The sequence below is a fragment of the Heterocephalus glaber genome, unplaced genomic scaffold (genome assembly GCF_053883595.1).
Source record: "Heterocephalus glaber isolate CG9 unplaced genomic scaffold, H.glaber_assembly_v1.0 deba00000281, whole genome shotgun sequence".
Lineage (NCBI taxonomy): Eukaryota > Metazoa > Chordata > Mammalia > Rodentia > Bathyergidae > Heterocephalus > Heterocephalus glaber.
The window spans coordinates 20,087,736-20,102,065 of record NW_028258139.1 but is presented as its reverse complement, the minus strand read 5'-3'; the positions used below and the strand labels follow the sequence as shown (position 1 = coordinate 20,102,065).

Genomic DNA, 14,330 nt, shown 5'->3' with positions numbered 1-14,330 from the left:
AGCCCGGTGGCCCCGCGAGGCGGCGCGCGCTGGGCGGGAGGGCGCAACGCGCAGGCGCGGCCGGGCGGGGCGGAGCGGGTGGGAGGACGGAGCGGGGCGGAGCGGGCGGCTCAGAGTGCGCGGAGCTGCGCGCGGGGCGAGAGGCGCTCGTTCGGGACGGCGCTGCCGGCCGGGGCGCGGGGGCTGCCTGCCGCGGGGTCTCGGAGAGCGCCGCCCGCCGGCCGCAGGCTGCCTGTCCGCACCCCCGGCGCCTCCGCTGCGCCCGGAGCGTGGGGCCGCGTTTCCCAGGCGGCGGCCACCGGCGCGGGCTCTCGAGGTCGCCGGTGCCGCGCGGCGTCTGGCCCGGTCCGCGCCGCCGGGGCCGGGCGGGTCGGGCTTCGGGGCCGTGTCCGGGGCCGGGCGCCGGCGAGCATGGACGAGAAGTACCTGCCCGAGCTGATGGCGGAGAAGGACTCGCTGGACCCGTCATTCACGCACGCCCTGCGCCTGGTGAGCCGAGGTGAGCGCGGCGAGCGCTGCCCGGGCCGGGCGCGGGACCGCGGGCCTGGGTGGGGCCCCGGAAGGCGGGACGCCCGGCAGGCAGCGGCTGTGCCTCGGGGCGGGGAAGGGGAGCGAGCCGGGGCGAGACCCGAAGGGAACCTGGGGCCAGCGGGGTGCCCGGGGAAACTTCGGAGCGGGGGCGGAGACAGCCTGGGGCTCTGTGGGGCGGGTGCCGAGCGAGCTCCCTGGAGGGGCGGTCGGGCGCGACCGGGCCGCTCGGCGTGGGGAGCCGGGACGGAGCTGCGGGCGGATGGAAGGACTTGAGGGGTGCCAGTGCCAAAGAGGTGAAGGGAACAGGTGCTCGGGCTGTCAGGGAAGTTTGGGGCCTCGGAGGAGGCTCGGGGTCCGACCCGAGCCCCGAGAGAGCCGCCGCTCGGAGGTCCCGGGGGAGGCGTCCAGGCCCTGGCTCGCGCGGGCTAGCCGCGGTGCCCAGGCGGCAGTCCCGGGGCAGGCTGCCTTCCCGAAAGGGGGCAGCCGCTCTCGCCGAGCCGCGAGGCCCAGCGGGGAGGAGGCCGGCCGGAGCCCCTTGGTGGCTGGCTGGCTTCCCTCCTTCCTCCCTTCCCTCCTTCCTCCCTTCCTTCTTTCCTCCCCCCCCCCCCGCACCCCGGGGAAGCGCTGGGCGGGTGGCGCTCATCGGTGGCTGCCTGGGGTCCACAACACTCCGAAGGAGTCCTGCAGCCGGGTGTGAACCGACCGGGAAGTGCAGGAGTGCGAGATCCCGGGGTGTGTGGGCCACGCCTACCCCACCGAGCTCCTGTGGCTGCCTTCCTCAGCCTCCTTGGAGAGCCTGCTGGGATGGACGGTACTTGAAGCCTGCCTTCCCCGGGGGAGCAGTCCGCTACTCCCCTTTCTGGCATTTGTGTTTCAGATGAAAGGGCTGTGCCTTTTCTCTAGGAAATGGCAAACATTATGTGGTCCGATGGATGTGTTAGGCATTTGCATGAATCCCTGTGCAGTGACGGCCTGTGGGTCCCCAGTTAAATCGGGTCTGCTGCCTAATGCTGGCCCTGGCTCTGTTATTGTTGGAAGTGAAAGATGAGGCAGACATATTCTATTTGTGTATAGATATCTCTATTTGAAAGCCACGACTTCTGGTGTTTGCCTATTGCAGCCGGGTCTTTGGAGTGGTGTGTGTGTTGTTGACCGATGGTGGTGGTGGAAAGTCTCTCACTGTCTGAGGAATTTAAGCATATTTGAATAGCTGAGCAAAATAGGTTTACAGAGCTCCCCCATTTTATTTTAATTGCATGCTCATTTTTCTTTAATAAAATGAGCTTGTGAAAAAGTAATGGGCATGCGTTCCTAAATTAGAGAAAGAGAATGTAAGTTTTATTCACATGTCCCTCTGAACAGTTCTATAGTTAGGTTTGTACTCTTTCCTCTTTGTGATTTACTTATATCTTTTGTTGCCGACTGGGCTGTCATTTCTACGAAAGAAATATCTTTTTACACTGTGTTGAGATCAGTGACAGAAATATCCTGGACTGTGTAGTCAAGTGCATTTTTCTTACAAAAGAAGCTGAATCAGAGTTATGTTGTACTCAGTTAAGGAAATGGTTTAAGTAACAGTGTAATGAGCTACTTTATTTTAGAAGTCAGGATTATTTTCTGTGCCATGTTTCCATAGTATTGTTTTGCTAATACACTCACAATTCTTTTGGTTTCTGTGTTTTTACTCATGTTGGTGACTTCCAGTTACTTGTGACAGATATTGGGGACACGTTGCCACATAGTGCCTTTTGGGTATTAAACTTGAGTACTTTTACTTTTCATCAAAAATGTGATGCGTGTAAGAAATACATTTCTCACTTGTGAAGGAAGAGGTGCTGGTAAGATGCTCCTGTTACTGTTAATTCAGATAACTTCAGCCTAGAACATTTTCCCTTCAATCACAGGCTGATATCCAGAATGTGGAGCTCTGTCATTTAAAATAGTAATTATGCTCATGTAATCCACAACTACAAGTACCTTTCTGAAATATATTGTCTGAAGTCAGATTTTGAATGATTGTTAGGAAATAGAGTTTAAACCTGTAACCACCATTACTGGCTACATGAGAGCATTTGTTATTAAGCTATATTTGTGATTGCTTGCCTGTAAAGAAAGTATTGTTTCAGAGGTTATTCTAAATCTTGACACTGAAATCTGTATCCTGTTACTAAATCCATCTGCAATGATTGGTCATCATTGTAAACCTTTTTATTATGGCATAGCATGTATTAGATACATATTTACAGTTAAGTCTCCAAACACTAACAGTACCTTATGTTTTTATAGTTTAAAGTTTCCAGGATATGGTAACATTCATGCTATCTAGTTCTTTCTTCACACTTATGTCCCTGTTGAGCAAGATACTGCTGTCTTTTTCAAGGAGGGAGCTGAGGACCTCACTTACAAGCTTCTAGACCACCCAGAATTAATTTGCAATCAAGATCTTCTGTCTCTAAGACCATTTTCTATTTGCGCCCTCCCAAAAAGGTCACATAAAGTACTTCTTACGTACTCATTTAAAACCTGCAGAAATCAATATAATTAATATGATTTTCCCTGGTTAATGTAAATGCAATAGAACTAATGTGAGTCCTTTAGGGAGAATTATCCTGATTTTTCACAATGAGTTTCTTTCTCTACTTATCTTCTTACAGCATTCTAATGCTCAGTGAAAGAGGCACTTTTGAATTACAGCCCTCTTGTGAGCAGTATTCTAGTTGAGTAATCACATTACAATAATCAGTTTATAAATGAGATAGTCATTTTTTAAAAATTCAGTATTCATAAACATTGGTTAACTTCCTAGCTGACTTTTTCTTTCTGCTCTTCTTCAAGTGAGACCGTGAGCTGGGTAGGCGAGGAGATGTACTCAGACCTAGTAGAGGCTGGCTATCACACACTTTCCTGACCGGGTTTCATAGGGGGCACTAGTTACTGATTTTACCTTTCTTTCCCAGGGTAATTGGTTCTTCTCCTTCTGCCTCCAAATACTGAATTTGTTTCTCTAACACAAATAAGGGGGATGCTTACCTGATGTTAAAATGAAATCAAAGAAAATAGGCCCTCGGCTGGCTTTGACTTCTGCGCTCCCCACTCCTCTCCTCCAGGCTCCCTTACAAGTGCCCATTGGGTGAACTGACAGCGTGTTTGTTGCCAAGGACCTTAGTTGGAGATGAGAGTACTGCTGCATGTTTTGGTATTATATTTGCTGGTAGGAGATGTGCTGACTCTTACTACAAAACATCTTCAGAAATGTCTTATGCATTATAATTTAATCCAGCAGTTCGGTATTGGTTTGGATGGTTTTCAGTTCAAGCCAAGTAACCATTAAATAAGATTACATAACACTGTATTTTTAATTATCTGATACAATGTATGGATTGGTGGCTGATTCTCTGCCAAGTTATATTTAGCCATTGGTTATAGGAGCAGCAGAGGACTCAGGATTAAGGTAGTCTGTGTCCAGATTGATAAAGTTCTTTATTGATATTTCAAAGGCAACATTTTTCATGTTACATCATTTTCTCCAATACTAGGAATTTTAACATTACTTAGGATATATGTGAGGAATACAGATGTGTACAGGAAGGATCATCACTTTACCCGCTGAGCATTTTTTTGGTAAGGTATGAACCCCAGTGGTTTAGCGTTTCATATGGGGTGATCCCTTTGGAATAATAGTTTGATTTGTCTGAGCATTGTTAGACCTGTGAAATGAGAGGGCAAGAATGGGAATTGCAGAATTATGTGGGAGTGTGGTGCCTTCATGCCATAGCATGTGGTTCTCTGGTTCATCCAGAGGAGGATGTGGCTATTTAGTTTTTCATTGTGATTTTTTGTTTGTGTTTTGGTTTTGGTTTGGTTTTGAAAGAAACTGAATGTGATGGTTCAGTTTTAGGTAAACTGCTTGTACCGTGTTATGGTTACAGTTGACTAGTGATTGTGAATTCTAGTGTTTTGGCATCTGGACATTAATGAGGTGCTTGCTGAGACCCTAATATCAGGGCTTCTGTGCTGAGTCCTGAGATACAAAAAGCACAGTTTGGTCTCCTGAGGCAGCCCTGCCCTCCTCAGTGGCTGAGTGTGAGTGTCAAGTTTATAGATGGCCTCTTTCCTCAGTAATGTCTCATTAGTCCTTCAGCAGGCCTTCTGAAATATTCAGTGGCCAGATGGTGTTAGATTTAACTAAGACAGTTTGCTCATTTTCAAGGCCCTTCTCTGTCCCGGGTCGTGTGTTGTATTTGTAATCCTAATACTGGTAATAGACCAGGGATGGGCAGATTATTGGGCCAGTTTTTCAGTTGTAGAAACCAAGACTGACACTGCAAATGACTTGCCCGAGGTAACAAACTCACAGAATGTCGGAGTGAAAGTCCATACTTTGTTGTACTTTCCCTCATGCCTTCCTGACCCAGAAGCCTAAGGTTAAGTCACCATCAGACTGTGTTGATACAGTTAGTTATGACAGAATGAGAGTGGAAACCCTAGCCTCAGTAAGTGTAGTTCATTCTTCTCTCTCCTGACATGTTGGATTGAAAGATAAATGATGCAGCATCCATTTAATACCTCACCCTTCAGATTCTCTGCTCTGTTTCTTCTGGCCACTTTTCTTTCTCCACAGTGGGTTGGAGGGCTCCTTTTCTGGTCTCTCCCGGCCCCCACTGTTTACTTCTCCCATGGAGTGGGGTGATCCTGGCCAGGCCATTTTTGGATCCCTTTATCTTCCCCTAGAGAGCGGGTGCTTGACGAAAGGCAGAGCCTGGTCCCCCTTCTCTGTCTGTGGTACCTAGTGTCATTCTCCAGGCATAGCCCTTGCTGACTCCAGTCTTCCTTTGGTCATCGTGTTGTAGTTGCCCTCCAGGTAGAAGAGTTAGAAAGTGTATTTGGGATTGAGCAGTTGGTAAGGAGCTGAATTGGGGATGGGGGTGGAGTCACTAACAGCTCAGCACCTGTCAGTCCAGGGAGGCCCTCAGGGAAACACAGGTGAAAACAAGCAGAAGAGCATGTCTGCTGTTTAAAGGGGTAGAACAGTAGGGGGTCCTGCTCTAGAAAATAATGAGGAGTTGTCAGATCTGTGTTGAGTCAGATGTTTATTTACTTTTATTTTTTCTTGAGGAACTTGTTAAACCACCACACTCTAATACAGCTAGCTCTTCTTCCTTAAACCCCAATAAGATTTCATTCCACAGAGTTACACCAGAAGTTTAGAAGCCCTTGTCACATGCCTTCCTACATGAAAGAGTTAATCTGCAGTCTCAGATGAGCCAGACTCAACACAGGAACAACTGAAACTGCAGATTGAATACCACCAGCAACTTTGATGTCAGAATATCCTTTGCCTGTTGTCACTGTCCTCACCTGCTGGAAGACAGAATGGCTTACGGTTTACCGAAACAGTGGAAGTGGGGTGTCCCTTAGTGTAGGAGATGGTGATCATGATAAAGCTGCTGCACTGGGGGCCCTTCTGTGGCAAGTTCTTTCTGTGCATCCTCTCTGATCCACACAGATCATGCAAGGTAGGTGGCTTTGTCTCCTGCAGGCTTCTTTTGTTTGTTTTTTCAATTAGGGGCACTAAAGCTCAGAAATACAAAGTAAGTTGTTCAGCCACGTTGCACATCTTCTGAGTACTCAGGTTAAAATTTTCAATCAAGCTTACTGTGTTTCGATAGAATACTTTAAGGAAAGAGACAAAAAGACATCTCTCAACATTGGTGCTTATTTTTAAATAAAAGTTTCATTATAGTAGAAGCTTGTCAGGAATTTCCATTGGTGATGAATTTTTAAAAGAGGTTTCTAAAAATGTGTTTTACCAAAAAGGCAAGCCCACTTTTTTCCTATGTTCTTCAGAAAGATTTTTCAGCCTTCAGCAAGTGTGCAAGGTAAGGGTTTTTAATTATGTATATATTTCAACAGTCAAAGAGAAAATGGGAACACATTCTGTACGGAAAGTCAGGGAAAAATCTTGCTAAGGATCTCTTTATCTCGAACCTCTTAGAGGCACAGAGCTCTTTGTATCTTAATACTTTATCACAGAAACAGCGGGTTGAGAGCATATCAGAGATTTATTGTCAGTTCATGGTATATTTAGAAATTCTCCATCCCCTAAAAACAGCCTCAAATGAAAAAAAGAAATAGTGTGAAAATACAGGAGTATATTCTCACAAATGTCTCTCTGGTGGGCTGCTGGGGGTGTGTGCTTAAATATACTTGCCTCGTAATTGCTAATAATACTAGTTACCGTTTACCAAGAGCCTTTTCTGGTTTCCATGCTTCCTGTTAAATATTTAGCTTAATTCCACTTACACTCTTAAAAGAATAAATCATTTTACCCTGTTTTACAGAGGAGCATACTGAGGTCAGGAAGGACAGATAATTTTCCCAAGGTCAAGCAGCCAGTAGGAGTGGACAGCCTTCAGAGCCTTGTCTGCCCCACCTCAGAGCACTGTACAGTGTACGAGGCGAAAGCTTCCGCTGAGTCTGGTTTTGCGTGTTGTCCTTTCGCAGGGGATCGAGCAGGCAGCTCCTCAGGTGAACTGCGGTTGCTGGACAGGTGGCCATGTGAGCAGGACAGTATGTGGACTGCACAAAGGATGGATGGCACCTGGCAGATGACATGCCCCCCCACCCCCAAGCAGTGCCAGTGTGCAGAGCCTGCAGATGGTATCTACTTGGGGAGCAACCTTACTTTAAAGCAGTGTGATTATGGGAGGTGACAACTATACAATTTAGTTTCTCGGAGCCTCGATTTCCCCTTCTATAAAATTGAGACCTTGTGTCCTCCTTGTAGGGTTACTGTTTTAGACATAAATATGACATCTGACACATAACAGGTCCCTAATACACATCAGCTCATATTTTTAGAGAATAGCCCAAGACACGTATGTGAGTACTCACATCACTTTCCAGACATAAAACATACACAATAATAATTTAATGCACAAATCATCCAGTTCATTAGTCTTTTTATATTAGAATAATTTTAGTTTTCCATTCCTGGAAATATCGAAGGAGAAACTCATTCTTTAGGAAATCTTTTTTTCATTAATATTGAAATTAGCAGCAGCTTGGATTAACTTTTATTTTGCTATTCAAGATACAGCACCTGGAGTTTAAATTAATGTTTTGCAGATAGTTTTATGACTGCACCGCTTAAAAGATGCCTAGACACTCAGCCCTCCACGAGCATGAGATGTCTTTCTCTGAATTGGTGAGATGTAAATTTTTATCATTTTTCACCAATCAGCCTCTGCTGCTATTTTAAGATGTTCATGGCATATTATTAATGTTCCTCTTTGGTATCATAAAGGGCATGAATATGTGAGGACAACCTTTTTAATCTCTCTTCTTGTTACAGATCTTACACTTAGGGTCACTGTTGGTTCCAGTGCCCATTGTGAAATGATAATGCAGAGAAGGGGCATTTTTCAATATCATCCGGTTTTTCTGCTTCGGGACCTATTTGCACCACGTGTGCTCTGCTTTTGTCCCGCTAGATGGCACTGCACACAGCTAGGATACCCTTTCCCTCTGTGCCAGTATCTGCTCAACTGAACTTCATCCTGATCAACAAGCCTGAGTGGATGCCGGGTTTTATGCACTGTTACAAATTTTTCATATTTTTGGAAACCACAGCTTGTTTTTGTTTTGTAGCCCGCATTTCCTGTGTCCCTAAATTATGCTGGGCACTGTTGCAAGGCTTCTTCCCAACAAGTTTCACGGTCAGTCCTGGTGTTGGCCAGGGAAGTTAGTTTTGTTTCATTCCACAAAGAATTGGTTGTTAAAAGGTCACTTAACTTGTTCGGTATCATGTGGTTACTCATAAGGATACCTGTGACTAAAGAAGAAAGTATTCTCAAAGCACTGAAGACCTTTTTCAAAGATGTTAGGAGAGTGACTGTGGATGCTGGGTGTAGTATTGTGTGCTTTGGAGGGAAAATTACAGTCCTCACATTTAATTGGCATTGGAGCGTGTATGTCAAAATCCTCGTGTAAGGAAGCAGACAAGAGTAACAAAAGATTTGTGAGCTGCTCTGGACATTCCTGCTCCCTTCTGCCTCCTTTGTTGAGTAGTGGGCTGAGGGCCTTGTCAGCACTGGGCACAGACCCTGGGGAGAGCTGGACATGGCAGTGCATACCTGTAATCCCAGCACTCTGGGAGGCTGTGGTAGGAAGACTGCAAGCACCAGCCGGCCAGAGCAGTTAGTGAGAACAAAACAAAACAAAACACCTTGCAAGAATTTTGGATAATGCCATGAATATATTTTTAGTAACTTTTAGCAAGGCTGAATACTGGATCAGGACTTTAAAACTTTTATTCATTTATTCAACTAGTATCTGTCGAACTACAAAATTGAACTGTGAATATTGATCTCTGCTAAATTGAAATTTCTGGAATAGTTGCTTTACCTCCCTGAGCTGCTATTCCCTTTTCTGCACGTGGTACCACTACCCGTGTGATACCTGTGTGAGACTGTTACAGATGTGGTTATGCTCCTTACATGCTTGCTTACATATTTGAATTTCCTGGCCTAGCTGCTCTGCCCATGCAGAGGATTATCTGCTGTTTGTTTTGGTTTTGTTCTAAGGGAGGGCTTTTCTTACCATCTGCCCTCTCTGCCCCTTGCTTTCAGTTTTGGTGTGCTCAGAGAATGTAAACAGAAGCTAAATGCTTAGACATATCCCGCTTACCTTTTCCTTGCCTATTGATGTGCAGGCCGTAGTGAACTGAAAACAGTACTGAGCTGATCTGATCGGTGGCAGACAATAATTTGGAACATAGCTTTGCATCAGACGGTGTTAGGCTCAGGTTTCCATTCTGCCAGTTTTGTGTGTTGCAGCCTGGCTGCTAACATTAACCCCTCCTACCTTCAGTTTCCTGTCCTTGAAATAGTGATTAAAAATGAAACAGACAAAAATCACATCCCTTCCAGGGTCCTTGTGGGGTGTATCAAGATCTGTGTGTGAAGAGTTGTTCAGTGACCTGCCTGACCTGTAGCAAGTGCAGAATAACTAGCTGCTGTTGCTTTCATTGTCCCCGTCATTGTCACCATCATATTATACCAAAAACTTCGTGATCCAATAGGGCAAAAAACATGCAGGCAGAACAAGTGTAAGAGTGTGTTGAGTAACGTGGTAGAAGGATGCAGAGATTTGGGGAACTCAGAATGACGTAGGCTCCTGGCAGGGGCAGGATGGTTGTCTTTTCACAGAGGTATTTGTTGGGTCCAGGACCTAGCTCCTGGCAGGGAGGATGCCGTGGGCAGCATTATATACCTTCTGGAATCCCCCAGATTATGAACTCTTCCTCTATATGTTTCTATAACATCTTCATAGCCCTTCTTTTTATGGTGTATTTATAGTGACTTGTTTACCTGTGTCCTCTGTTCTTCCTCCTGCCACTCTTAAGATCTTCATTTCTTCTTGCCATGAAAAATTTCCTAAATACTAAAATACCTCGATGTGTATTTCCTAAAAGGGAGGGCCTTCTCTATAATTGTAATATGAATAATCAAAATTAAGAAGGTTAGCAAGGACACAACATTGTTACCTATGGTCCATATTGTAGTTTTGCCAATTTTTCCATTTTTGTCTTTTACAGGACCCAGTTCAAGATTACATGTACATTGTTGTCTAGTCTGTTTTCATGATTTAATTTGATTTGAACAACATTTTTTTTTCCTTTGCCTTTCGTGTATGCATTTTTGAAAAAACAGCCCAGTTCTTTTCTTTTGTTTTTGGAGAATGTGTATCAATTTGTGTTGCCCTAAAACTAGATTCCCGTCCCACACTATTTGTCAGGGGAGCCCCTGTGGAGGCGGTGTGTCTCTCTCAGTACAGCGTCTTTCATCCCATGATTGGTGATAAGTTTTGATCTCTCCGTACCATATATTTCCACTGTGAAATGACAATTCTCTTTTTGTAATTACTTAGAACTTCTGCAGGGGAGATACTTTGGAACTCTGTAAATATTCTGTTCCTCATTAAACTGCCCTTTACAAATTTTAGCATCCATTACTGTTCCCTACCTGAATCATTACTGCTGTTATGATGGTTATAAAATGGTCACTTTCTAACTCACCATGTGTATTGGTTGGCATTGTATTGGAAGGGGGACTTCTCTTCTCCCTCTCGCTTCCTTGTCTGTCTTTTCCTTTTCCTCCTTTCTGTCCTCTCTTCTGGTTATCTCATCTTCTAAATTCATGGATTCTTCTTTAACCCAAGGGATTATAATCCTTTATTATCACTTTATAAATTGAAGCTCAGATTGCCCAGACTTGGCTATTGGGAGCCTGTGCTGTCCCACACTCTTGAGTACAGTTGACCCTCGGTATCCATGTGCTCTGCATCTGTAGAATCAACTAACGGTGGACCAAAAATATTCAGGAAAAAACGTGGGCCGTTTTGAACATGTACAGACACATTTTCTTACTATCTAAACAATATAGTATACCAGTATACTAGTTGCATAATATTTACATTGTATTAGTTGTTCTAAGTAACAGAGTTGATTTAAAGAGTACGGGAGGATGTACTTAGGTTATATGTAAGTGCCACGCCATTTTGTATGAGAGACTTGAGCATCTGTGGCTTGTGGCATTTTTGGAGAGTCTAGGAACCAGTCCTGCAGAGGTACCAGAGAGAACTGTAATTTATTTATTTATTTATTTATTTTCTAATAGTGCTTTGTTCCCGGGATCATCTTGCTTTCCTTAGAATCTGCCATTTCTTCCAAGGTGCCCTGGTCTCCTGGGTGGGATGCTGCTATAAGCAGGGTCCTGGCTGCTGAGGTGCTGGTTGTTTTCCACAGGCCCTTTCCCCAGGCATCCATCCATCTGGGAAGCAGATGTGTGCCTATGGGTGTAGCCTAGGGACAGCCAGCTTTTTCTGAAAGGCCAAGGAGTAAATATTTTGTGGTGTTTACAGTCTACTCAGAATCTGCTGGTGTAGTAGAAAAGCAGCCATGGGCAGTATGTAAATGAATGTGTTTGTATTCTGATAAAACTTTAAAATAATTTATAAAAATAAACAACATGCTGGAGTTGCCCACTGGCTGAGCCTGCCCGTGCCACGCTGCTCTCAGCTTAGAGACTAAGGACCAGACTTACATATCAAACTTAGTAAAATTCTACTCTACCAATCCAGCCCACTGCCATCCCACAGTAGGGGCATGAGAGCTACTGGGATGAATGAATGCATAATTGTGAGCTGTTTCTGTTGCAGACCATTCATTTCTCTTACACTGAGCTTTTGGACTTCAGTTTCTGGTGACTTGTCAATTTACTGAGGTCCTTATTTGCAAAATGAGAGTTTTTAAAAAGCATAATATGCACAATATACAAAATAATTCCGAGAGAATTTTATAACTTCATATAACTTATATAGATTTGCTTCTTTATGATTTTCTTTATGAAATTTATTGCTCTAATTTACTCAAAAGAGACATGTTTCCAACAGTGACAAGGGGCTTGTACCAGGTAGTGATCCCATTCTTAGAGCAAAGTGTGTCTGAGCAAAGATCACTGTTGGTGATGCACACTGCCTGTCACTGAAGTGTGTGACACTGAAGACGAAGCCACGCACCAGGCTGCACCATGGCAAGTATCGACAGCTCACATGAAGACACGAATGCAGCCATTTGCAGTGTTTCCCATGAATCTGAAGCACACGAGGCTATTATTGATTACGTTCTTTTTAATTCCCAAGATTCAAAGTCAGTTTTAAACTCGCTGGTGAACAGATTTTCTGTTTGTCAGCAGACCATCTCATCATTTAGTAGAGGCAGCAGGACGTTTCCGTTCTTTCTCCAGAATCCATGGAAGAGGCCTTGCCCTTCTGTGTCATGGGAGGATTCAGGGTTCTGGGGGATGCTGAGCAGGCTTTCTGCCTCCTCTGTGTTTTACCTTCTAGGTCCTGAGGTGCCTCATCACATTTTGATTTGTATGCTAAGGTTTACTGTTTTTTGTTATTGTTGTTTTAATATGAAAAGCACGAAGGACCTTATTCCTCTGTGTCCATCTTTCTTTCTTTCTCTCTTCTAGAGGGGCGCATAGAGAATGGAATTTCCCCACTTTTTTACATGTCCACCAGTTAGTACACTACCAGTTCACAACAGAGGATCAGAATTCTCTACCCTGCATTATTATAGCCTACTAATACTTTGGAAAAACTAGAGGACAAGAAAGAAAGTAAGATAATTTAGCAGTTGCTTGATTGTGTTCTGGATTATGTTGTTGCAGTTTCCTTTTCTGAACCCTGGGTCTGGGGTTGTTTTTTTTGGGGGGGGGTACTGGGAGTTGAACTCAGGGCCTTGTGCTTGCCAGGCAGGTGCTGCACTGCTGAGCTATCTCCCTGGCCCCCTGGGTAGGATTTTGCTCCTTAAATGAGTGTGTTACCTCTGGTAGTAAGCTCCACAAGCCCCAGTGCCTTCATCTGTAAACCAGTCGCGGGAGATCTACATCAAGTGCTTGACTTATGGTTAGGTACTCAAAAGTCAGTTGGCCATTTTCCAAGGGATTCTGCTTTCCTCCTTTGTGGGGCCCAGCATAGAGCATGGGGCACAGAGCTGGTATTCCTCAGGGACTTCTTGGAAATACTGACTTAGAAGAATGTATATTAACTCCCAGGTCACCTGCTTTTTTTAGAGCACCTTTTTACTTCCAGTACAGAATTCCTGACAGGAGTTTTGTAGGGATGGAGAGTGGGTGGTAAGGCAAAGGAGGAACATAATCTACTGTTCACACCCAAGACTTTTAGAGTCTTTCGAGAAATCTCTAATTAGGCTATTAGGGGGCAAAGGTGGTAGGGTGCACATTTGTCCACAGTTGCTCCCCACATGGAGGAGTGTTTCGTTCTCATTCAGTAAGAATCATGTGCTTAGGCTGGGCTAAGTGCTGGGGCCAGAGCTGGCCAATACTTTATCCCTGCTTAAAGAGCTTTCAGCTCCATGGGGAAGCAGCCAAATTAAAAGACATTTATATTGTTGGGTGGTAAGTGCTGTAATAAAGACAAGCACAGGGTACAGTGGCACTGCATAGTGGCGTCCATTATCCCAATTGGGGGAGGCGGGGGACTCATGAGTGCTTCTGCTGAGGGACAGGAGCTGCAGGGACTGGACCGAGTGATGTCCCTGTGACGTCCCTGTGACGCCGGCGAGTTAGCCCTTCAGAGCCTCTCTCCTCAGGGTGTCTTCGTCCGGCACGGGATGTGGGGTGAATGAGCTCCTGTTCTCCTACCCCCCTGTGCCCTGCCCTACCCAATTGCAGTACTGTCCTGGGAGTGATTATCCCACTGTGAACCTGAGTCCCCTACAGGCAGGAAGTCTGTTATTTCTGATTCACTCACCACTGGCGCTCAGCACTGAGTTCAGCCTGGGAGAGGGTGGGCATTCTCTGGCCAGTGGGTCTTAGTTTCTTCATTTTGGATTAGGGCAATGGGCATATTCTCTCAGGATGCTTGGGTGAAGGAGGATCGCAAAAGAATGTTTTTCTTTTATTTGAGTTTCCTGCTACTGACTTTGAGGAGAAATGGGCCATTTCTGAGACAAGTGAGCCAGGTTTGTGCATTGTGTGACAACAGGGTGGATGATAACTTTGGGTCTGGGCCTCAGACTCATGGGAAAGTTCCCCTGTGCCCCTTTAGAGTTATTGGACCTGTGTACCTACCTTTGTCTCTCTAAGCGTCAGTGTCTTAGAGAGTAGTCCTGATACTAACTGCCTCCCAGACGTGCTGTGAGGAGCTAGTGGCATCGGTAAGACTGTGCATGACTACATTCTATGCTCCCGGGAGCTGACGCCTTGCTC

The 14,330-nt window shown here is 45.4% G+C and overlaps 1 protein-coding gene across 4 annotated transcripts in view; it reads left to right on the top strand.

Moving 5' to 3' along the window:
- The first annotated feature begins 319 nt into the window (after window positions 1–319).
- Window positions 320–14,330, top strand: part of Khdrbs3 (KH RNA binding domain containing, signal transduction associated 3) — a 170,537-nt gene continuing 156,526 nt past the window's right edge. For 2 of the 4 annotated variants that reach the window (XM_087187350.1, XM_004837910.3), the window contains exon 1: window positions 320–499. In XM_087187350.1, coding sequence (XP_087043476.1) covers window positions 412–499 — 88 coding nt within the window. In that variant the 5' untranslated portion in view covers window positions 320–411. Of the gene's footprint in view, window positions 500–1,320; window positions 1,343–6,025; window positions 6,048–14,330 lie in introns of those variants that run through there. The other 2 variants (XM_087187364.1, XM_087187368.1) reach the window with 2 other exon arrangements.